Genomic DNA, 24,533 nt, shown 5'->3' on the forward strand with positions numbered 1-24,533 from the left:
TTGGATAGCCCTGCAGCCTCATTCCCAAATGGTATTTCACGTTTAGATTATGCGTGGATCATAGCATGATAGACTTAGGGCAAGAAGGGACCTTAAATGGTCAACTTGTCCAAATGCTTCAATTTAAGAAAGGAGGTGTACGAAGACCAAAATCATTAAGCACTTTTCCCAGGGTCACCCAGGCAATGACTCACAGAGCTAGAATTCTAACTCAGGTCCTGTGACTCCAAATTCAGCCTCACACACTGTATCCAGTTGTGTGTGTGTGATGAGTGGGTAAACTTTATCTACTTTGAGTTAATACTTTGCTGATGGAAATTGAGGTGTGGAAATATATTTTTGAAGACATTTTTGCCAGCACCTGCCAGGAAAAAATCCCCATCTTGACCATTCTTGTCTTTTCTTCAGGTGAGAAGGCTGCTTTGGCCTTTCTGCCTAATTTTTCCAACCACTCCTGTAGCTCTGATATAGATACCACGTCTAGTGAGCATGGGGATGAAGATGGTGCTGGCTTTGTTTCCTGTTGCCTTTAGGCTGCAGTTTTTCTACCTTACATTGGACAGTGGTAAACTACATTGGTAGAATGGTCTTATTGATTAAAGATAGAATATATTTATTAATCCCTTACATCATCCTCATATCTGATTATATCCTTCCACCCTCCCCTCCCCCAATAAGCTATGTCTTAAGAGTAATAAAGAATGAAAAAGAAATGGGTGGGGTGGGGGAGGGAGTAGTTCATACAAACTAACCAGTTCCTCAACTCTATCTGACTGTATGTACAATCAACCACACCTCTAGTTCTCCACACCTCCAAGGAGGGAGCGCCATATTCCCGGTTCTTTGCCTCAGTCTGAGGCAACGTGTGACCAGTATAAGTACACAGCATTCAGTTTTGGCTATTTCTGTTTTTCTTTCCACTTACATTGTTGTAATTTTATGAGAGTGAGTGTGTGTGTGTGTGTGTGTCTTATTTTGCTCTGCTTTCCTCATTCTGCATCAGTTAATATCAACTTCCCATACTTTTTCTGTATTCTAAATATTCATTGTTTCTTAGGGTACTCCATTCATGTTCTACAATTTGTTTTAGCCATTACCCAATTGACAGGTATCTATTTTGTTCCAATTCTTTGCTACCACAAAAAGAGTTGGTATGAACTTTTTGATATACATTGGGCCTCTTTGCCTTTGAGCCGCTTTGGGTGGGTACCAAGTATGTTACCAATTACATTTCTGGACCAAAGGGTATGGAAATTTGAGTCATTTTCTTAATGTAATTCCTAACTATTTTCTAGAATTCACAGCTCCATTAGCAGTGTATTACTTATCTGTCTTTCCACTGGCATCTTTTGTTAATCTTCTAGTTTGTTAGGTAGGGTGTGAATCATCAAAATTTATAAAAATTTTTAATAATATCATTTCTCTTAGTGATTTGAAATAGCATTTTCAATTATGGGTATTAATAGTTTGTAGTTCTTCTTTTGAGATTTGTTTGATTCTCTTTGACCATTTATCCATTGAGTAATGGTTTTTGACCTTCTTTATTTGTGTAAATTCTCTTGGATATAACCCCTTAACAAGTGTTTATTAAGTGAGAACTTATAGTGTGCCAGATGTTGTGCTAAGTGTTGAGGATACAAATTAAAAGCAAAAACATTATTAGGATAATTTATGTAAAAAATTTTCTCTAGTTGATAATTTATCTTTATTGTAGGTGCACTGCTTTTGTTAGCGAAAAATCTTTGCAGTTTCATTTCTGTTTCATCTTTTTTGATTGCTCTATATAAAGTTTTAAAAGGTATAGTTTATTTTTTTTAATGCTGTGACCTTTATACTGGGTATATATTCCAAAAGTCTTAGTTCAACTGTTCAGACAGTGTCTCCATTTTTATTTTATTGTTTTCTATGATACAAGATAGGTTTCTCATGTGATTGGGTGACCCTCAGCAAGCGACTTCTAGTCTTTTTCTTTCCCCATTGGGAATACCCCACACTGATGCCATTTCTTCTGCTGGCTAGTGATAACATAGTATGCCAGAGCTCCTTGAAGGTTGATGGTATATCTTTCATGACAGTGACTTTTTTTTTTGGTAGAAGCACACAATTAGGATTTTGGAGAAGAATAGATAGCATTTTGAAAACTGTTTTAGGAAGAAGCATACATATTTTTCAAGTTTTTTTTTTATTAAGTGAGGTATAATTGATAAGAAATGTGGACTAGTCTAATCGCATCTTAACATTTTTAAAGTACCATTTTTTTTTTCTCATCTAATACTTTACCTTCCTCTCCCATCTCTCTAACCCTCACCCTTACCCTCTCAGTTAGCCATAGCTTGGTTGAAAATACTGTTTTCTTTTTGTTGTTTTGTTTTTACATATTTTTTTCCACTTAACAGTATTTTATTCTTTCCAATTACATGTACAGATAGTTTTCAGTATTCAATTTTATAAGATTTTGAGATCCAGTTTTTTTCTACCTCCCTTCTCCCTTCCCTCCTCTCCTCCAAGACAGTAAGCAATCTGATATAGGCTATATATATATATAATCATGTTAAACATGTTTTCCACATTAGTCATGTTGTGAAAGAAGAATCAGAACAAAAGGGGAATGCTATGAGAAAGAAAAAACAAGAAAAAGGAGAAAATAGTATTCCTGAATCTGCATTCAGATTCCTTCATTCTCTGGATGAGGATAGTATTTTCTATCATGAGTCTTTTGGAATTTTCTTAGCTGTTGAGAAAAGCTAAGTCTGTCAAAGGTGGTCATCACATAATGTTATTACTGTGTACAATGTTCTCATGGCTCTGCTCACTTCACTCATGTAAGTCTTTCCAGGTTCTTCTGAAAGCTGCCTGCTCATCATTTCTCATTGCAAAATAGTATTCCATTACATTGATATGCCGCTTGTCCAGTCATTTCCCTATTGATGGGCATTCCCTCAATTTCTAATTCTTTGCTCCATAAAGAGAGCTACTGTAAATATTTTTGTATAAGTAGGTCCTTCTCCACCCCCACTCCCCACCCCACCTCACCCCTTCTTTTTAATATCTTTGGGGTACAGAACCATTAGTGTTTGGTTGGTTGGTTGTTGTCCTTTGTTCTTGAAGATGACCAAAATGAGACCACTATGCTAGTATCAAGTTTCAATATGTCTGACTGTGGCTGATCAAACCAATACAAGCTCAGAATGCTCTACCATAGGTCAGACACAAATAGACCATGTGAACATTTGGGGTGGATATTCTAAATTTGTGCATCCTGCATTTCCTTTGAGCTGTTTCAATTCTGCTTTGCTCATAGAGCATAGCACCTTCTCTAATGTGGGAGTGCCATGCTGAGGGGTCCTGTGCCAGTGTGTCCCATGTCACACAACCAATTCCAAAGCTCTTGAGAAATCTTGAGTGTCCTTGTATCGCTTCTTCTGACCACCATGTGAATGCTTGCCCTGTGTGATTTCTCCATAAAATGGTCTTTTTGGCAAGTATACTTTTTGCATTCAAACAACATAGCCAGTAAGGGATCTCAGAGTCTTGTACTTTATCTATCTTGCCAGGTGATCTTCAGTGGAAGTGATTCAGTTTCCTGGCATGGTACTGGTAGACTGTCTAGGTTTCACAGGCATGCAACAATGAGGTCAGCACAACAGCTCTGTAGACCTTCAGTTTGGTAATCAATCTAATACCTGTTCTGTCCCATACTTTCCTTCGGAGCCTCCCAAACACTGAGTTAGCTCTGGCGATGCATGTGTCAACTTCATTATCAATGTGTACATCCCTAGAAAGTATACTAACAAGGTAAGCGAACTTATCCATAGCATTCAAAACTTTTGATTTGTTGTGATTGATGGTTCCATGAATGGATGATGTGGTGGTGGCTGATGGAGCCATGTGTGTTTTCTTGGTGTTAATTGTTAGGCCAAAATTAGCACAAGCAGCAGAGAAGTGATCCGTACCTCATTGCATCTCAGCTTCAGAGGCTGCATTGAGTGCACAATCAACAGCAAACAGAAAATTATGCACCGACCTCCATCCATTTTGGTCTTGGCTTGTAGCCTTTTCAAGTTGAAGAATTTACCATTAGTGGTGTGGCTGCCATTGATGCCACGTTTATCCTCACTGAAAGTATTTGACAACAAGGGTGAAAAATATCATGCTAAAAAGCATGAGAGCAAGCACACAGCCTTGTTTCACCCTGTTGGTGACTGGGAAGGTACGAGAGCATTGTCCGTTATTTAGAACTCGGGCAAACATTCCACCATGAAATTGATGTACAATGCTGATGAACTTCTCTGGGCAACCAAATTTTGACATAATTTTCCATAAACTCTCATGACTAACAGTATCAAAGCCCATAGATCTATAAATGTGTAAAGACCTCTGTTTTGCCCCTGGCATTTTTCCTGGAGTTGTTGGGCAGCAAACACCATATCAACTGTTCCTCAGCCCTTTCTGAAACCACACTGGCTCTCAGGTAGATGACCATCTTCCAGGTGAAGGATCAGTCTCTTAAGGAGGACTCTGGCAAGAATCTTGCCAGCAGTAACTAAGAGAGAGACCCTGCTGTGATTGTCACAGGACAATCTATTTCCTTTACCTTTATAGAGATGGACAATGGATATATCCTTGAACTCCTGGGGGAATAACCTCCTCTTGTAATATAACCTGGAAAATTTCAGTCAGCTTTTGCATGAGCAATGGACCCCCTACCTTGTAAATCTCAGCTGGAATAGAATCAGCACCAGGTGCTTTGCCAGAGGAAAGAAGCCTAATGGCATTCAAAACCTCTTCTTCAGTTGAAACTTCAGTTAAGGAAAGTTTGACTTCAACTTGAGGTAGACAGTCAGTGGCCTCAGCATTGATTGATGATGATCTGTTGAGAATACTATGGAAGTGTTCAGCCCATCTTTCTAGGACCATGTCCTTGTCACTAATCAATGTGGCTCAGGCAGCACTGAGTAGTTGAGATGCACCAAAGGTCTTTGACCCATAAATAGTCTTCAGGGCATCATAAAAGCACTTTGGATTATTGCTGTCAGCATAAAACTCAACTTCATCTGCCTTCTTACAGAGCCAAGAATCCTCAGTCTCTCTAAACTTTGCTTATACTTTTCTTTTGATGGAATTGAATGCTGCCTTCTTAGAGATGGATGAACTATCCTGATGGTAAATCCTATGGAGTTCTCATTTTTCATTTAGCAGCTTCTGAATTTCTCCATTATTTTCATCAGACCAGTCCTGGTGTTTATGAGTGTTCTGACCCACATGAGCAAATGCAGTGCTATATACCAAGTCTCTGAAAGCTGCCTACTCCTTTTCTGCTCCACTGTTGCCAACTGTGTGTTGGCTCAACTTTTCCTTCAAGTTAACAACAAACTGTTCCCACTCAGAGAAGAGCTCTAATTTATTGACATTAATTCTTCTGGAAGTCATTTTGCTTTGGGGGTGCCTCTTTTGTTGAATGCGAATATTTAGCTTAGAGAGGATAAGTCTATGATCATTCCAGCACTCTGCACCACATACTGCCTTTGTTACTCTCACATCCTGTCTGCCTCTTCTCCTTAAAATCACATAATCTATTAAATGCTAGTGTTTGCTTCAAGGATGCATACATGAAGTTTTATTCGGTTTGGGTAAAAGGAAGACAGTGTGGGTGATGCACAAGTCTTCAGTAGTAAGTGACCACTGCTGTTGCTGTTTCCAACTCCATTCCTTGCTAGGACTCCCTTCCATGTCTGGTAATCTGAGCCTGCTCTAGCATTAAAGTCACCAGAAGTATAAGCTTGTCCTCTTTTGGCACATTGATGATAAGAGTCTCCAGGTCTTCACGAAATTTTTCTTTGACCTCATCAAGGTTCGTCATGGTGGGAGCAAAGGCACTGATGATGGTGGCATGACATTTTCCTGCAAGTGGCAATTGCATTGTGAGCCTGTCGTTCACTCCTTTTGGCGGGCATACAAGCTTGTTGACTAGATTAGTTTTGATTGCAAAATATACGCCGGCTTCACGGCACTCCCCTTCACTGTGGCCACTCCAGAAAAACATGTATCCAGGGCCAACTTCAGTAAGCTGGCCTTCATTTGCCTGCCTTGTTTCACTCAAGGCTGCTATTTAGATATGATACCTACTGAGTTCTCTTGCAACAAGAGCTCTTCCTCTTTCAGGTCTACTGGATTTTATGTTGTATATAAGTGTGCACAGGTTCCATGTGCCAATGGTGAGTAGAATCATCTTTGCAGGTGTTTTTGTACATTTTCTTGTATTTTGACTGCAGAGTGGGATTCCCTGCCTGCCTCAGTAATCAGGCCAGGGTTGGGTAAGTAGACAATTTTTAAGGCACCTTTTCTAGCCCCTTCCTCACACTTGGAGGTGAGCAGTGCGATCCTTAAAAGGCTGCTCAGACATCCAAGGGGCTGTCAAATTCCACTGCTGCTCCCAGTGAGAAATGACCTTAGGGTCTGGGCCACCTGTATGCAGAATTGTGACTACAGCTCCCAGTGTATCTGCACCTGGTGCTTCATCACTTGCCTATCGCCACAGAACTTTGGGATAGGTATAATGGTAAAATGGTATAAATGATGTCTTTTGATTCGTGTATAAATTGGATTTAAGTGAGGCAGAGTTGCATGAAGTCATCAGCCTCACTGTCCTCCAGTTTCATCACAGTCCAGTGGCAGGACAGAATCAGGAGAACTGGTGATGGCTTGATACAGTGGATGACCTTGGCATCTTCGATGTCTACCCAAGGTATAAGCGCCCCACAGTGCCTGCTTCAGCTGCCTTCATGGCCACTGGAACAAATTGTTCTCATCTGCCCATTGTACCGGGGAAGTATTCACATACTTGGGGTAGACACCCCCTTAACTCACCAATGAGTTGGAGACCCCTTGGTTACTCTCAACCTGGTTTAGCCTGACTACCAAAAAAGTTTAACCAGGGTGTGGGCACTGTGCATGCTACAGCTTCATGGAGCCACAATTGAGTTGGATGGAATAGGTGGACACCGAAGGTAGAAAGCAGCCCTGAAAAGGGCTCGGCAGCCATCACACCAGAGGTGCCAGTCCTCCCTGAACATACCCTACATCCCTATTAGTGGTATTACTGGATCAAAGCATATGCAGACCTTTGGGCATAATTTCAAATTGCTCTCCAGAATGGTTGGATCTATTTACAACTCCACCAACACTGCATTAGTATCCCGATTTCCCACATGCCCTCTAATATTTATTATTTTTCTTTTCTGTCATATTAGCCATTCTGATAGGCATGAGGTAGTACTTCAAAGTGGTTTTAATTTGCATGTCTGTAATCAGTAGTGATTCAGAGCATTTTTTTTCCACATGACTATAGATAGCTTTGATTTCCTTCTCTGAAAACTGCCTATCAATATTCTTTGACCATTTCTCAATTAGGGAATGAGTTGTTTCTCATAAATTTGTTTTGGTTCTCCATATATTTGAGAGATGAAGTCATAGATCTGCTTACTTAATTTTTCATTAGTCCATATGAGTCCTTCCATGCTTCTTTGTATTCATTACATTCATAGTTTCCTACAGTACAGTAATATTTCATTCCATTCATATGCCATAATTTGTTTAGCTGTTCCTCAGATCACTGGGCATCTACTTTGTTTTCACTTCTTTACTACCAAAAAATTGCTGCTATCAATATTTTTATTGTAAATAGAGACTTTCTTCTTATCAGTGAATGTCCTCTTTGGTGTATTAACCTAGTAGTAGAATCTCTGGATATGGACACTTTACTCACTTATTGTAGTAGTTGTAAAATGAATATAATATCGGATAACACGATGCAAGTATGTAGTAATAACGTCAAATCCTTACCTTTTCTTAGCATTCAGGCCACTGTGCTGGGGCAAGCTTTTTCCCATCCTGGCTCCATTGTCAGTATTTCAGGAAGCAGCCCTGGATAATATGAATAACCTATCAGGAGAAGATGGGATACAAAGAGATGCTAGGATGAAGAGCAGAGACACCCTTCTAAACCCTCACATCCATTGGGAAATGCTGATAGGAACACAAAAAGTACTCTCCAGATATTAGGGGAGAGAGGAGGCAATACATCAGAGTGGGACTAAAGTCGGAGACTCACTTGCTTTAGTGTAAGATGAAGTTCTTGTTGCCCTCAGAGGTCTTACTGCATGATGGCCAGGGTAGTGTGGCCACATACAGAACATAGCTTAAGATTAAGAGAGATGTGGACTTGGGGGAGTTTTGTTCCTTTTTGAGCTAGAAAGGGGTGGGGGTGTGGGGTGGGAGGCAGGCAACCTGGTAAAGTGGATAGACAGCTAGCCTTAGAATTTGGAAATCGGATTCAAGTTTTGATGGACTGATAATGACTGTGTGTTACTTAGCTAATCATTTCACTTCTCAGTACTCTCATGTCACTCTTAAGACTGTAAGCTGTTAAGCAGGTGATGCTGTACTCCTTTTAACTTCTCCATCAAGCCCCAATGCTAGGGATTTCCTATTCCGGAGTTCACTGCTATAGGAAAGTGGACAGCAAATGAAGCAAGACATTTCCTAATTTCCTACTCCATTGTACTTTTTAGTCATGTCCCACCCAGGAACTCTTTCATCCTGCAAGTTCACAGTACATCTAGAACTCATACCTCAGAAGTGGCTCTCTAGTTGGAGAGCAGAGCCAAGGTCTTCCTGGAACCCCCTTTTCATGAGAATGCCCAGACCAGCTGTCTCTTCATTTCCTACCTGGCTGTACTCCTTTCCTCAGTCATGCCCCAATTCTGTGTACCTCCCCTGCTTTTTTTTTTAATATTATCTTCACCATTAGATTATAAGCTCCTTGAGGGTAGGGACTACCTTTCTTTGTTGTATTTGTATCCCAGTGTTTTGCATAATGCCTGGCAAATAGTAGGTATCAAATGTTTATTGATAGACTGTTTTCTTTGGTGCATTTCTTTAAACTACTTCAATGACCCTCTTTTCTTTCTTTCTCTTTTTGTAATAGTATCATTACTTTCCTTTCCCACCAAGTCTTCCTCATTAAAAAGACACTTTCACCCATTCTCAAAGTTGGAATGTCTTTTTAATAATTTCCTTCAGTTAGAGTGAAAGATTTCTGTTTTTAATAGGATTTCCATGCCTCATTTAAAAAAAACAAGCCCCAAACCCAAACTCCACACAGTGTAGTGTGTCTATTCAGAAAGTGTGATTCATGTATTTTGGGTTTTTTTTTTTTAAGCTGGGCAATTAATACTTGTAATTAAAACTAATCATGCACAGCTATATTTAACAAATCTGGGCATTTTCTCAAATGTCTTAAATAATTTGCTTCTTTTTCCAAGGGCAAGTCCCAAGAGAGACATTTCTCATTTTCATGGAAGCCCCTAGAGATAATACTCATTCAGACCATTCCAGGAAACTCCTGAGAATTCAGATAATGTAATTCAGGCCATTACATTTTTTTACAAAGGACAAAATTAAGTTGCAATAACAAAGGGAGTGTACTGACAAGTAGTTAGTACTGATAATTTGATCTCCAAGTACTTACCATATATTTACTAAATTAGGACCTGCCTCTTTGTGAGCTCTTGTCAGTTACAATGTAATAGTATTACATTATATTTTAGAAGGAAATATCCTTAATTCATGTAATGATATAGACAAAAATCTTGGTAAATGTTTTAAAATAATATGTAAAGTACTTCATACTCATATATTCAAGACCTCAGATTTTTCCTTGTCACAAACTTTGCTCATATTTATAAAAATAGGGAGGGTAACATATATAATAGTATAACTCTTTTCATGAGACCTCCCCTTAGCAATATTTTATTTTGTTTCTGTTGGTCATAAAGCTTGATCTGTTTCGTCCTGTTTAGCTTTTTTGGGGGGGAAGGCAGTAGGGGAGGGCAGCTAGATGGCACAGTGGATGGGGTGCCGGGCCTGGAGGCAAGAAGAGCTCAGTTCTAAACCCGCCCACACTTCTCTGTGACCCTGGGCAAGTCACTTAACCCTGTTTGTCTCAGTTCCTCATGTGTAAAATGACCTGGAGAAGGAAATAGCAAACCACTCCTGAATCACTGACAAGAAATTCCCAAACGAGGTCACAAAGAGTTGGCCATGACTGAACAAAATTTAGTGTTTTTTTAGCTATTCTCCAAAGGATTGCACTGGCTGCACCCACCAGTTCCTGTCCTTAGGACTTCAGCTGGCCCCCATAATGTAAATGGAATTGTGTCTGAGTGGAGTTTAAGATGGCATGTATTCAGGAGATGGACAATGCTACTTGAGCTCATGTGCTGTATGGAAAAATGTCATGTATCATACTGTATTTGGAAATGTGTGGAATAGTGGATAGAGGGCCAGACTTATAATCAGGAAAATCTGGATTTAAGTTCTGTTTCTAACACAGATTGGCTGGGTGCCTGTGGGTAAATCACTTAAAAACTTTAAATGTCCTGGCATTTTAAGGCACTAGGCTGTTCTCTGAGAGTATAAGTTATAGAAGAATTGCTATTCCACATCAGTAGGGTCAATTTCTACAATGGGAATTCCTTCCCTTGAAAAATTGAGATCCAGATACCCCCTCCTCACTCCAAATTTGAGAAAGTATTAATGATTTTTATTTATTTTCATGAGCTCCAGTCATGTATAGTTGAAAATTACAATTGCCTCCACAAAAATTGCATTTTTTGAACACAGGTTAATTATTAACATGTTTTCTGAGCACCTTCAATTCTCATGATTCTGTGCTAAATATGATTTAGATTTCACTATTAACAAGATATAAACAATGAAAAGCATAAACTGTGCTAGGCAAGGACAATGATGACTTATTGGCAATATTTGCTGCTAGAATTCAGAGGAAGAAGGGTGCTGAGACTGATTGAGGAAGGAATTAAGTTGAGCCTTGAGGGTGGATGAGATTTGAATTATCAGATGATATTTAATGGCCTGTGGGTGCCACCCATCCTTTCCTAAGGAAAAATTTCAGAGGACTGAATATGAAAATGAAAATGGTATGACAGCTACCATTTAGATATACCCAGCCCCAGTACAAAAAACACACTGTTTTTAGAGATGACAGTTCAAATCTTACCTTTTGCAAAAGGCCTTTCCCAGTTGTCCCCATTCTCATCCCACCCTAGGTGCTAGTGCTTTCCCACTGAGATTACCATCCCACTCATGGATTGGCACATAACCACCCCAAATCTTTTAAGTTTCCCAGCCTAATTGAAGCTTGCTAAATGCAATTCAGTATGATAATGGACCCAATAATATACAGATTTGAAATCTCCCACATTTAACAGAAAGTAATCTGCTGGTTCTTGTTTTATCTCCATACTTCTATTTCCATACTCCATATTATAGAGAAAGAAAAGAGGGGAGAGGAAAAGAGAAGGCAGGGGAGGGGTATAATATATATGGTTATTTGCATGTTGTCTCCCACATTGACTGTAAGCTTCATGAGAGTAGGGACTGCCTTTCTTTGTATCCCTGGTACTTAGCACAGTGCCAGGAACATAACAAGGTATCAGTAAGTGCTTGCTGACTAACCGATGCAGGGGATACTCCCTTAGGGATGGAATAAGTCTGCAAATAGATCTAGAAGAATAATAGCATTCCCTGTCAGTAATGATCAATAGCAAGAAACAGTTCCCATGGGTCTGATGTTTCTGTTTTAGTAGAAGCTGTTTAGACTGGTGGGGAAAAAAAAAAAAGTTAAATCCTTGACATGTTTATACATGCCAGCAGAAGCTATTTTGAAATTGAGGGTGTTATGAATCAACTTACACTCTCGTTTATATGTATTTTGAGTAATGCCAGTAGCAACTGTGTTGCATTTGATTTGAGGTCTGGTTATTCACATTGTGCCAGTTTTGAAGGGCCTTCTTCTCATCTAATTATTTTCTCTTTCAGACTAATGGACGTATATCTGGAAATGGAGATGTATATCAGGAAAGGCTAGCACGTTTAGAAAATGATAAAGAATCTCTGGTTCTCCAGGTAGTCATTTTATGTTAAACTTTTCTTTTAGTATATTCACAAAGATTTCATTTTAATTTAGTAGATAGGCAGTTTTCTAGTTTATATTTACCATATGTATGCTTATGCAAGCATGTTTATCACATGTATTATTATATATCATGCATTTGTGTGTGTGTTTGTACAGAGCATAAGTTGTTGGCAATAGCTTCTTCCATGTTTTAATGGCAACCCTTTCAACGTCTTCAGAATGAAGGAAAGAATATATACATTACATACACACGTGTGTGTGTGTGTGTGTGTGTGTGTGTGTGTGTGTGTGGTATTGTGAGCCAAGTGGATTTAAATCCTATTATTTGATATATGAAATTAAGAATAAATTCATAGTACCTTCATTGAACTTTTAGGATGAAAACTGAATGCTCAAGCTGTTTAATTGTGCTCTAAAAAACATACATCTAAAAACATTATGGTCTTTCATTCCATAAAATCTTTTGAGATCTGAGTGGCTATAAATTTATCTGACTAGATATTTCCCTTTTAATTAAGTCACAAAAGCTACTTTTCTATTCCACTCTTGCCAAAGGATAATTCATACAAAGGCTCTATAAAATAATTATCAGGTCTCATCTAGAAATTGTTGCACATAAGTTGTTGGTAATAGCTTCCTCTATATTTTAATGGTGACCCTTTGCACTTCTTCAGAATAAAAGGATTAACAAAAGGAAGAGAATGTGTAAGTGTACTGTTCATATGATAATGTTGAATAAATGATATGTCTCTGGATTTTTTAATATAAGGAAATTTAGGAATAGATGTGTGTTGTTATGAATTGAATTGAGAAATAGAAATGTACGATTCTTTTTCCCTTGTGTCTGTATGTTATACTTTTCAGGTAAGCGTATTAACAGATCAAGTGGAAGCTCAGGGAGAAAAGATTCGTGATTTGGAGTTTTGTCTTGAAGAGCACAGGGAGAAATTAAATGCTACAGAAGAAATGTTACAGCAGGTATGGAGAGAAAAGTACGTGGTAGCAGAGGATTTTCTGCCAAGTGTGGGGACAGCATAAATCTGTTGTATCGTTGGGTCTGTTGTTGCACTGAATTCTATTTGGTATGTTTCAGTTTGCCTGGTAAATCTTAGGAAGAGATTTAGGATTGTGTGCTAGCCCATGACGGAATGAAGAAAGAGGATCTTAAAAATAGAATTCTGTTTATATTTTGGAAAATTCTAATTTTCACATATACTTAGTTGTTTCCTAAATTTTCATATTTTTTTCCTATATGGAGATTAAAGAAAAGAACCAGTTATTTTTCTCTTAAGCACTGTCATCTGACAGATCTGTGTTGCTTTGCCAGAGGTTAAACAATTGCAATCCTTCTTCAGAAAAGAACTTTAGTAGACTGAGCAGAGGGAGAGGTTTGGGTCAGTCTTCAGCAGCAAGCAAGGAAAAGAATCTCATGTAGAAAGGACTCCAAGCCAGCTTTCTCCCACCTTTTCTTGTCCATACCATTTAAGTGTTAAGATGTTTCTTTCTTTTATCAGGAACTTCTGAGTAGAACATCTCTAGAAACTCAGAAATTGGACCTCATGGCAGAAGTATCTAACTTAAAGCTAAAATTGACTTCTGTAGAAAAGGACAGATTAGACTATGAAGATAGGTTCAGAGACACAGAGGTGAGTATACCGATACAATTCATTACAAGTCAATTTTTCAACTCATTTTTAAGTATCTATTTGGTCTTCAATTCTTTAAAAATAAAGCATTTATTATCAGTGTCTCATGGCAGTTTTCATTAGGACGTTAATTTTTTAGTTATTCATTATTAGACACATCTGGAGTTTAGAGCATCTATGGAATTTTTCAATAATCTCTTATATAACAGTGAACTAATTTACCTTATTTTCTGAATAATGAGTATCAATTTTATTGTTTTACTAGTAGGTAGCTTTCAGATAAGAAGCAGAATGGAGTAGCAAGACCACCAAGTTCAAGTCTTGCCTCTGTGGCTCTGGGCAACTCACTTAACCTCTCAGTGTCCCAGGTAGTTCTCTATGATTATAGGTCATTGAAGGTTAGGGTTTTTTCTTTTTCTAAATTTTTCTTTTTTTTGTTTTGTTTGCATTAGTCATAGGAATTGATTGGTTAGTTGATCCCTACAGCAAATAAATCACAGGTCCAAACTTCTTCCATTCCTCTTCCTCCTCCCTAATAAAAGTTCTCAGGTGCATTGTATATTTATTTTGGGAGTTTTTATATATGTATGCCTTGTGTTGGTTGTGTAGTTTTAGAATAGCTGTTGTGACCAACAGCTCGGGCTGAGGCAAGATAGAAAAAGCTGGTACTGAGTTCTAATTTCTCCCACAATCTGTGAGCTTCTTTTGTTTTTATTATGCAGTGCTCTCTCAAGAGAGGTAATTTAATATAGCCTCTTGCTTTTGGGTAGAAGCATATCTGAACCACTTTAGATAAGATTTTATTTTGAAATGATAAAAATTGGGTTGATTCCATAAGCTCCCTTAGTTATGAAATAGTCACCACAGGGATGTCTCCCTGTCATTTATATTGGTGTGAGATAGATAGGTGTTCCATCTTGTTTTTTTAATAGACTTCATTATCAATCTATAGCTTAGGAGCAAAATAAAACCATACTGGCAGGACTGCCACAAAGAGGGTAGTTTAAATTCTCTTTCATCTCTGACCTTGCTTCTTTTCTCCATTTTTCTAATTACCCTCTTTGGCTTATTTGTGTACATGACACCTTGAGGGAGGAAAGAACAAACTGGTTTATACCATGTTAGGGAACTAGGCATAGGAAAATAATTTAATGTCTTTTCTCCCCCACCTCCGCTTTAATTTTGATCTTAAGTAAATCCCTTACACTGCAATTTCCTACCTTTCCCCATTCCCATATCCTACTTGGAGATGGAAATCGACTGCTCAGCATCCTTTCTGTAAAACTGCTTTCATCAATCAGAAAGCTATAAGATCATTCTATAGCTCTTTTCAAGGTTAAGTACTTCCATTTCATTTAACTTTCCCCTTGGGATTTTACTTTAGAACCCTTTAGTCATTTTAGCTGCTCTGTCTTCAAATATAAATTCCATTCCTTCTTTAGCTATGGAAATACACCCCAGTAGCTGAGAACAGGGTCTATTCCTTTTTTCATCTTTGAGGCCCTAAGTTCCTAGTATTACACCTTATTCAGAATAGGTATTTAATAAAAGGCCTGTTCAGTTGAGTTGAATCATCAGCCTGGTTCAGATTTTGTTCCACTAGATCTCCCATTATCTTTTCTTTTTGGCCACATATATTATATCAACTTGATTTTCTAAAACAGAACTTGGAAAAAAGTCAAACCTCCTTCCAAATTCTTGCCTTCTCCTGGTCTTTCTAAATTGTTTCCGATTTTCTTCCCCCTCTCATTTCTTTCAACCCCACAGTTATTACATAACTTAATAACAGAACTGAGCCAACAGATGAAGAAAGTAGAGGTGGAAGTAGCTCTCTTCCAGGAAAAGAGGTTACAGTAGCGGACCAAGAGGTGACCTTTTGCATTATGTACCACAACATTGGGCCAACTTAATCTTTATGCATGACTACCACTAGATTTCCTGAGGTGCAAAATGTCTCTCTAACCAAATAGTCAAACTAAACTGCATTGAAAATGCTTTCATGAAAAAAAAAATAGATAAAAAAGAAAACACTTTCATGGGTCCAGTAAAAAACTATTGCAACATTTACACTCCTTATTTGTTTGTACTTTTGGTTGAAATTCCTTAACAGTTCTTCTCTTCTCCACTCACTCAACCTGTCCCTAGTCATATATGGCATGTTCTTATCTGGAAGAGTTCTAATAAACCTAAACTTTCAAAATTCTTCAGTGAGGAATCATCATACAATTCTTACTTTAAAACATTTGTAACATACCCATGCCTACAGTGGGGAGGTTATTATGTTACATAATATAATAAAATAAAATATACAATGTAACATATCTTAATAACTTAAATAACATTTCTATCATGTCTTAAATATCCCAAAGTACATTTATCTACACATGAGCTCATTTGAGAAGAAAAAAAAAGTTTCCAAATTGAAAGTCAAATTTGAAAAAACCTAAAATATTTCTTTTCCTATTTGTCTCTCCCACATTAGAAGCAAAATTTGTATTTGGAATTTTATGACTCTCAGAACAGTTTGCCCCTTGTGACCAACAGCTTGGGCTGAGGCAAGATAGAAAAAGCCGGTGCTGAGTTCTAATTTCTCCCACAATCTGTGAGCTTCTTTTGTTTTTATTATGCAGCTAATTTCTCTGAAGATTTTACTTCTGAGTAAGGAAGAAATAGGAGCCTAAATATTTCCAAAAACCGTTAGAAAGTTTAAGTTGCATCAGAGTATTTTTAGCAATGTTTTTCCTAGGGTTGGTCTTTTCATTGGTCAATAGCTCCACCTGTTGGACAATAACATGGACAACAAAATTTTAGGTCTCTTGGGATCTTAAAATAGTGGAAAGGCTACTCTAACTTTCATTTCTTTGTTTTTAGGGAGGCAGTAGGTGAGCTTCCTTCAATAAATGAATCTTGAAGTAAACATTTATAAAGCACTTGCTGTGAGTCAGTCTCTGCGTTGGGGGTGGGGGGAGAGATACAAAGACAGAACTAAAACAGCCTTTGTCTTCAAGGAGCAAACAATCCTTTGGAAAGTAGATTCTCTGCCCATGCAAACCACTTGCTCTTTCAGGCGCTCTTTTCAGAATGGACCTAAATATATTAGGATATATATATTGAGATTTACAGGTGTAATCGAAGCTTGGCCTTGATAGAGTGATTACTTGTTTAAAGCTATATGATACCATAGTACAAGTCATCTTTCCTGAATTATTTGACCTCTGGTAACTTTGTCAGGGCCTTTCTATTTCTAAGGGAGTTAGCAAAGGGAATACCACAGAGAAACATAAATTTGGCATATTAATATATATGGAGAGGGTTTTTACGTATGTCAGGGTTTTTAGAGTAAGAGTGTATTTTTTAACTCATTAAGCACTGATACTATAAGAGGAGCAGTATGACCATAGTGATGTACTCAGAATTATGCACTTTAGCTAATAGACTCAGAATTGATTTATTGTTCATTATTGTGTGTGACCCTGGACAAGCCACCTAACTTTTCTAGTGCCCAGACAACTTTCTGGGACTATAAATTGCAAAAAAAAAAAAAAGGCGCTGATGTGCATTGGCAGAGATGCTCCCTTACCAGGACCTTCCCTTACTGATGAAATTCCAAGTCTAGCAAAATAGATTGATAGATAGATGGATAGATAGATAGATGAATAGATAGATAGTACTTTGAGCAATTAGCAAAAAAAAAAAGTCTCTTAAAATGTTTAGCAACAGTAGTGATACAACCACTTAACAAGGATATGCACTGACAGGTACAGTTCTCCAGTTTATCCATTGCTAGGCCCAGAGAGATGTACCAAGACTTACAGAAAGTATAGCATGCTTGGGAACCAGAATTCTATCCAATGGGGAGAGCTTTACCTCCTTCTTGGTATTGACTTAAGAGGGATTCTTCACATTACCAAAAGCAGGCCTTAATGAATTTGCCAATCAGGAACACAATAATATCTCATAATTCTATATCTTTGTTCTGGGGTCTCCATGACAAAGGGATATGCCTTGGATCACTCACACTAGTTAAGCCTTTGGGCTTACAGCCTGTGCAGATTATGTGGCACCCATAGCATTCCATCCCTTGGTCTCAGTCCACGTGTGGCCCCACAAGTACCAAGATCATATTATGAACCCAGTGGAAAATTACCTCGACCTCAGGTTTCAGGTACGAACAGGTGAAATGCCCTGGGGTATATGCCCAGGGACAGAAACATATAAAGCACTCTTAAAACAATCCCAGTAAAAACTCCAGCTACTCCCTGAAGTTAGAATAGTAGTATTGTCACTAGGGTCACGAATTGGTTGGGAGAACCAGAGGTCAATAAAATGTAGCATTAAGCAGCCAACAGAAAACCAATTACTAAAACGAGGAGTGTGGGAGACAGGGGAGTCCTCTGTTCCAAAATATCTGCAAAACTATATCTGGAAATAGAAGGTGAGGGCTTATAATGCTCATGCCTTAACAAGGACAATAGGAGATAATACCTCCCTTCTCTTTTGTGCCACAAATTTAATGTTATCTGTTCCTTGATCTACTCTTCTTCATAAGGACATGTACTTCTAAGTAGATGTAACCAAATTTTCTTGCCTGGATTGCAGTCATTTCCAAGTTTCTCTGGGGGTCCCACTGCTCACCTTTTAACTTTTACCTCTGAGGTCACTCAAGCAAAACCTTCCCCCATTTTTCACTTCTTTCCCAGGTGTGCCTGGGTCATTTTTACTTCTTCTGTACCATTAGAGTCTGCTATCTCTCCCTCCACTTCAGAGCCCTCTTAAGTTTTCAGGGAAATGATTTGCCCAAATCACACAAGGAGAGAAGTATGTTAAGGGGAACAGTTTCTATTTTTAAACAGGCAAGGTCTCTCTTTATAGCGCTTTCCAGTTCCTAAGGAAAACAAGATATGGACAAAATTTTCTTTTCCTAAAATTGTACTGGGTTTGTGGTGATTGTTAACGCATTCTTAGCTGATTGGTTTCTCTGCCTCGTTTCTCCCCACTCTAGTCCATCCTCCACTCAGCTGCCAAAGGGATTTTCCATAAGCTCCAGTCTGACCATGTTACTTTCCCCTTTACTCTGTAAACTCCAGTGGCTCTCTGTTACCTACAGGATCAAATAAAAAATAATCTTGTTTTGGCTTTTAGAGCCCTTCCCAATTGTAAAGCCTTTTGCTTTTCCAGTCTTCTCACCCAATCCATGAACACTGACCTCCTTGCTTGTTCTCATAACGTGCACCCTCTCTCATCTCCGTGACTTTTTACTGGCTGTCCTCCATGCCTAGAGTGCTCTCCCTTCTCACCTGACTCCTGGCTTTGTTCCAGTCTCAGCTGAAATCTTACCATTTGCCAGAAGTCTTCCCCAGTTGCCCTCAATGTCTTGTGCCTTCCTTCTGAGATTACAAATTATTTTCCCCATTTATAGCATAGTTGTTTGGATGTCATCTCCCCTATTAGAATATGAGCTCCTTGAGGGCAGGAACTGTTTTTGCCTTTCTTTATCTCCTCATTGCTCAGCATAGTGCCTGGCACATAGTAAGTGCTTAAAAAATAGTGATTGATTTGATCTGAAGACTCACATCCACTTCTTCATCCCTATGATGTATTAAGGACTGAGCCAGAGAATAATTTCGTAGATTGACAAGGACGTGAGTCCATTTGGCAAAAGTCAGAACCAACAAACAAGCAGGTCTTAGAAGTCGTTCTAGTGCTCAGCCCACTGGTTTGCTGCCTGAAGGTCAAATGAAAATAAATGCAAAATGATGTTATGGGAGCCCAGTCTCGTACAGGTGAAATTCACCCCTTGATCATAAGAAACAGAGTTAAGATAGCTGTGACAGACGGGTATTAGCGCAACTGCAGTAGTTACGCCTGCAACATGCCAAGCAGTCACAACGATGTCATTCCCTGAGAAGATGTCAGAGGATAACACGTACACTGGAAATATTCTTGAGCCGTGCGAATTCTGTGGGGAATGTGACGGTGCTGGTGGTGGCCTCAGCAGTCAAAAGCAGTGGCTCTCATCAGGACAAAAGGGATAAAATGACTCTGTGCCTAGCAGTACTTGTCATCCCTGCCTCCATGACCAGAGTAAAGTTGCTCCCAATGAGAGACAGAAATGGCATGGGTGAGTTTGTTCACAACATTATTTCATTCTGCCAAAAGACTGTCTGGGCACTGGTGAGAACTTGCACGGCCTACTGAAATGAACAAAGCTCTACCACTGATCCTGCAGACCACATAGAAGGGCACCTTTGATGACCCACTTCTCAAGCATTGAGTAAGGCCCATAGCAACAGTCCAGGAGTCCCCATAAATGATTATTTGCTTGTCATAGGCCATCTGAGCAGCTCAAAGTTCAGCCCACCGTGTGACTTGCCCTGGGGACCTCATCCCTTAGGGACTCACTGGAAATTGTGTTAAGCCTGGTGGAGGATCAGTGTAGAATCATAATATGCAGAGCTAGGTATCATGGTGGTTGTCTAAAATGCTCAAATCTTGGTGTTTCTATTTATAAATGAGGATAAGGGCACCAGATAGGTAATATGGGTCTTCTAAAACCTGACAAGTTAACAAAGCATTCACCTACCTTATTGATTGGAAAACCCATTGAAAGGCTTTTATCTCACATCATGTTGGGCATAGACTGAATTTGCCTAATCCACTGGATTCCCCCCAAATAGTTCTGATCTTGAAGGCTTTTCTGTCTTGTGAAGGTAAGGTTTTCCATACATTAGAGTAGAAATAGGAGACAACTGTCTATATAGCAGTGGGTAGTCTCAGAGCAATCTTCAGCCACTAGAATGCCATTCATCAGTAGAATGATGAAAGAAAAGTGTGTTGGCTTGGGCAGCGGGGGGGGGGGGAGAGGTCTCCAGAGGCATACTATAAAAGTATATTAAAGGCTGCTAGATGGCACAATAGATAGAGAGCACTGGACTTAGAATCAGGAGAACTTATATTCATGAGTTCAAATCTGCCTTCAGACACTTACTAGCTGCTTGGCCCTGGGCAAGTCACCTAATCCTATTTGCTTCAGTTTTTCAATTGTAAAATGAGCTGGACAAGAAAATGACAAACCCGTCCAGCATTTTTGCCAAGACATGGTGGGTGTGACTGAAGCAATTATAACAAATAAAAGTATATATTAAGTGCCTTTCCAAATGAAAATGAATTGTTCTTGATAACTCTGGGTGTTGAGATGGAAAAAACAGTCATTCACTAAGTCAGTGACACTGGATCAATAAACTTAGGAATAGCTGATATCCTTAAGCCCTACTACCATATCAAGGAGTGGGGAAGTGATAGGGGTGACCACCTTCAATTTCTTAGGCACCAACTCTCATTGGCCTTCCACACTGCAGTATTGGAAGGAGAGGAGACGCCTTTCATATCTGCCATTCGGGTAGAAATTTCACATGGTGATGCTGTTTTTCAACATTATGGATCATTCTCCCATATTGTCTTAATTTAACCCCACGGCGTGGCTCCCCCCAAACCTCTTACCTCTTTAAGGATTCCATGGCTAATCTGAGTACAATCCACGGGAATGATGGTCATCTGCCTTACTATATCCAGCAGACCAATAAATGCTATATTATTTTCCTTCCTCTACTACTGATAATTACTAACCAAGGTGTCGCTCTTAGTGAAGTTCTATTTTAATTACCAGAGCCATAATGACCACCTAATCAAGGTTTCTTCTATCCCCCTCTTGTCAGACTAGGCTACCTCAGAGGGCAGCACCTCTTGGGTCACTTTTTGTTCTTAATCATGAAAGACTAGGAGGAAATATTAATTTCCTATCCAGGAGTACCTCACAAAGAAAGGGATAATTACCCTTCACTTATCTTTTATATTTTATCCATTTTAATTTTATTAATAATTTGTGATAAGGGTTGGCAAGACTTTTTTTAATTGAGGGAAAATAGGCTAATTAAGAAGGAAGATTTTCCCTTCATCGTATAACTAGTATCATATTCAGTGCTGTAGAACAATTAAGAAACAGGACTGAAAACAACTTTGCCTTCTAATAGCAACTAGTATTCTAGAAACATACATTGCCTTACTTCAAAAGACTATACAGCAAGTACTATTCAAAAGATGGGAAAACTAGGGTTTTTTGGTGGGGTTTTTTTTTTGTTTAATTTATTGATCTATTTTGTGAAATTTAAATAATCTGTAGTTATTAAGCATCAACAGTAGACACAATATGGTCTGATTCTCTGAGATCTCTGCCAGAAGGAGTATATGGGCTATGATCTGCACAAGGCTGAAATCAAGAAGCCATTAAAGTAGTTGTAATGCTTCACAAATAGATTCATTTAATTTTAACATAATTGAAGTATTTATAGTCATTTTATATTCTGTTTTGTGTTTCTCTTTTTGTTTTCTTGGACTTTCTTCCTCTTAATTTTCAAGGGACACTTCAAAATTAATCACTTTTCCCTCCCTTCCTCCCTTCTTTTTTATCATGAACTTAATAACTGTCAATAAATAAAAGCACATGGTACAATGGAAAGAGGTCTAAATTTGGAAACAGAAGGCCTAGGTTCAAATCCTAGTTCTGTCATGTACTAGCAATGGGCAAATTATTTAACCTCTCTGGGCTTCAGTTTCTATTCATGTTAAAGGACGGGGGATTGCTTGGAGTAGTTGACCTCTGAGGGTCCTTCCAACGCTAAGTCTATATTCCTAAGTTTGTGCCTGGTAATAAGCACGTATGACATGGGTCAAAATTTTAATACAAATCCTTTGCTTTTAACAAGGCAAAACCAAAATGATTAACAAATGCATTTGTTATTTGTCTTCTTCCTGAACTGCTTAAAGTTCTGCCACTTTTGGCTTTGCTTTTTCTTCCTTCTCTGATTGATGACTTTTGCTTTATTGCTTTTCCATAACTTTTTTGTGTGTGATAGGGTCTAATGCAGGAAATTAATGATTTGAGATTAAGAGTTGGTGAAATGGACAGTGAGAGACTTCAATATGAGAAAAAGCTGAAATCTACCAAAGTAAGTGGCTCTTACTAGTTTTACACAGTCCTAAAATGTGTTAACCCAAACCTCATCTTTTCCCAATAATATAAAAATATGGATAATGAAGAATAATGTATATGAAAAAAAGAGTTCCCTGAAATGGGAACCTTCTAAAGTTCCCCCTATGGCTCTTAAGGAAAGCCAGAATCTGATTTATCATAGAAATCTTAACTTGTCATTTCTCTGATTATCTAACCTCCTTGTAAACTGATTTCTCTTCTCTAGGCTATTTAGCTTTGTTTTTTTTTTCTATCTTTAGTTTTCTTTCACTGCTCTATCTCTGTTACCAGTCTTTAATGGCCAAACTTTCTAGCATGAAAATCAAGGTGGGGCAGACGCAGTATGAAAAGCAGCGGCTGGAACAAAAATGCCAGACATTAAAGGTGGAGTAGACGATGGATGGTTGGCTCTTTGTGCTTCCCCTTAAACTGTGTTTATGTCTCCATGTGACTGGCATGCTCTCTTAATGTGCATTAATTTTTCTTTGTGCCATGTAGCCTGATTATTTTTAAAGTCACAAACTACTTATGAAAATATTCTTAAGCATGATCATATCCTACCTTTTTCAGAAAATTTTTGAAAGAAAAATCAAAGCAACAACACACAAGTGAATAGAATTGGGGGAGAGAAGAAGGAAGGAAGGAGGAAAATTAATTTGAAAGTAACTTTCTACTTGTTAGGTTGTTAAGCCATAAAATTTTACCTTCCAAAGAAGTTCGTTTCATCTTCACAGTAAACTATATTTGTTTCTGCTGTCTGTGCAACTTGTTGAAAGACGAAAAAAGGGGAAATGCAGTGAGGGAATCAGAAGGTTAGATACTCTTGTTCTGACAAAATTATTTCATACTACAGAGAGAATGGCACTTTTTTTCTTTCCACTTTCTTTTAAACACTCTTTTTCTATGCTCCTGCTATTAACTTTAATGAAAATTAAAGAAAAAAAATTTTAAATGGGGCCTTCTTAGAGGGGCCCCGAATATCTTCTTTATCTTGATTATATGAGGAGTGTTACATTACATATACACCTGCTAGGTACTCAAAAAAGGCAATATCCTATCAAGAGGCTTTTGTCTTAAAGTGATGAAGATAAACATTATGTTTCTTAGTGTTCACAAGCTTCAGTTTCTGAGTTTAAATCAACTCTCCCCCCAAAAAGAAACCACCCATCAATCTTAGAATTAATAGAGTGGTTCAGTTTAAAAGCTTTCCCCTAAAATGCTGTACAAAGAAAACAAACAATTGAGAAGCTTGAGAACTAACCACTTGCTAAGTGCTAGTTATTATTTTAACCTCTTTTTCTTTCTAAAAATGCATTTTATTGATATTTTTTGCCTTGCCTAAATTTCTTCCAGTATTCCTGTACCTTCTCCTCTCCCAACAGTCATCCCATATAACAAAGAATATTTTTTGTATCTTTTTTTTTTTCTTGAGGCAGGGAAAGCAGGGCAATTGGGGTTAAGTGACTTGCCCAAGGTCACACAGCTAGTAAGTGTGTCAAGTGTCTGAGGCCGGCTTTGAACTCAGGTCCTCCTGACTCCAGGGCCTGTGCTCTACTCACTGCACCACCTAGCTGCCCCAACAAAGAATATTTTTAAAAAGAGAAAGGAAAAGGGGAAGCAGAGGGGTGAAATCAGTAAAACTGATCAATACATCAAAGTTTGAAGATATATACAATGTTCCATTCCCACTAATTATTGTTATTATTATTGTATTTTTTTCATTGTTACATTGGCTTTTATTCTTTTGCTTTGATTATGAGTGTTAATTGTTCTCATGTTCTGATGTGTGAAAGAGCTCTATTTCTGTATAAGTATGGATGTTACCTTGTTCTGATGAAATAGCACATACATTAGCATCTGT

General features: G+C 38.3%; 1 protein-coding gene across 4 annotated transcripts in view; it reads left to right on the forward strand.

Annotated features, from left to right (window-relative positions):
- PPFIBP1 (PPFIA binding protein 1) overlaps nt 1-24,533 on the forward strand; it is a 77,280-nt gene that overhangs the window by 13,062 nt on the left and 39,685 nt on the right. For 3 of the 4 annotated variants that reach the window (XM_036759460.1, XM_036759459.1, XM_036759461.1), the window contains exons 3-6: nt 11,902-11,988; nt 12,863-12,976; nt 13,513-13,644; nt 22,557-22,649. In XM_036759460.1, coding sequence (XP_036615355.1) covers nt 11,902-11,988; nt 12,863-12,976; nt 13,513-13,644; nt 22,557-22,649 — 426 coding nt within the window. Of the gene's footprint in view, nt 1-11,901; nt 11,989-12,862; nt 12,977-13,512; nt 13,645-22,556; nt 22,650-22,963; nt 23,057-24,533 lie in introns of all 4 variants that reach the window. The other variant, XM_036759458.1, reaches the window with a different exon arrangement.

Source organism: Trichosurus vulpecula, chromosome 5, assembly GCF_011100635.1.
Source record: "Trichosurus vulpecula isolate mTriVul1 chromosome 5, mTriVul1.pri, whole genome shotgun sequence".
NCBI lineage: Eukaryota > Metazoa > Chordata > Mammalia > Diprotodontia > Phalangeridae > Trichosurus > Trichosurus vulpecula.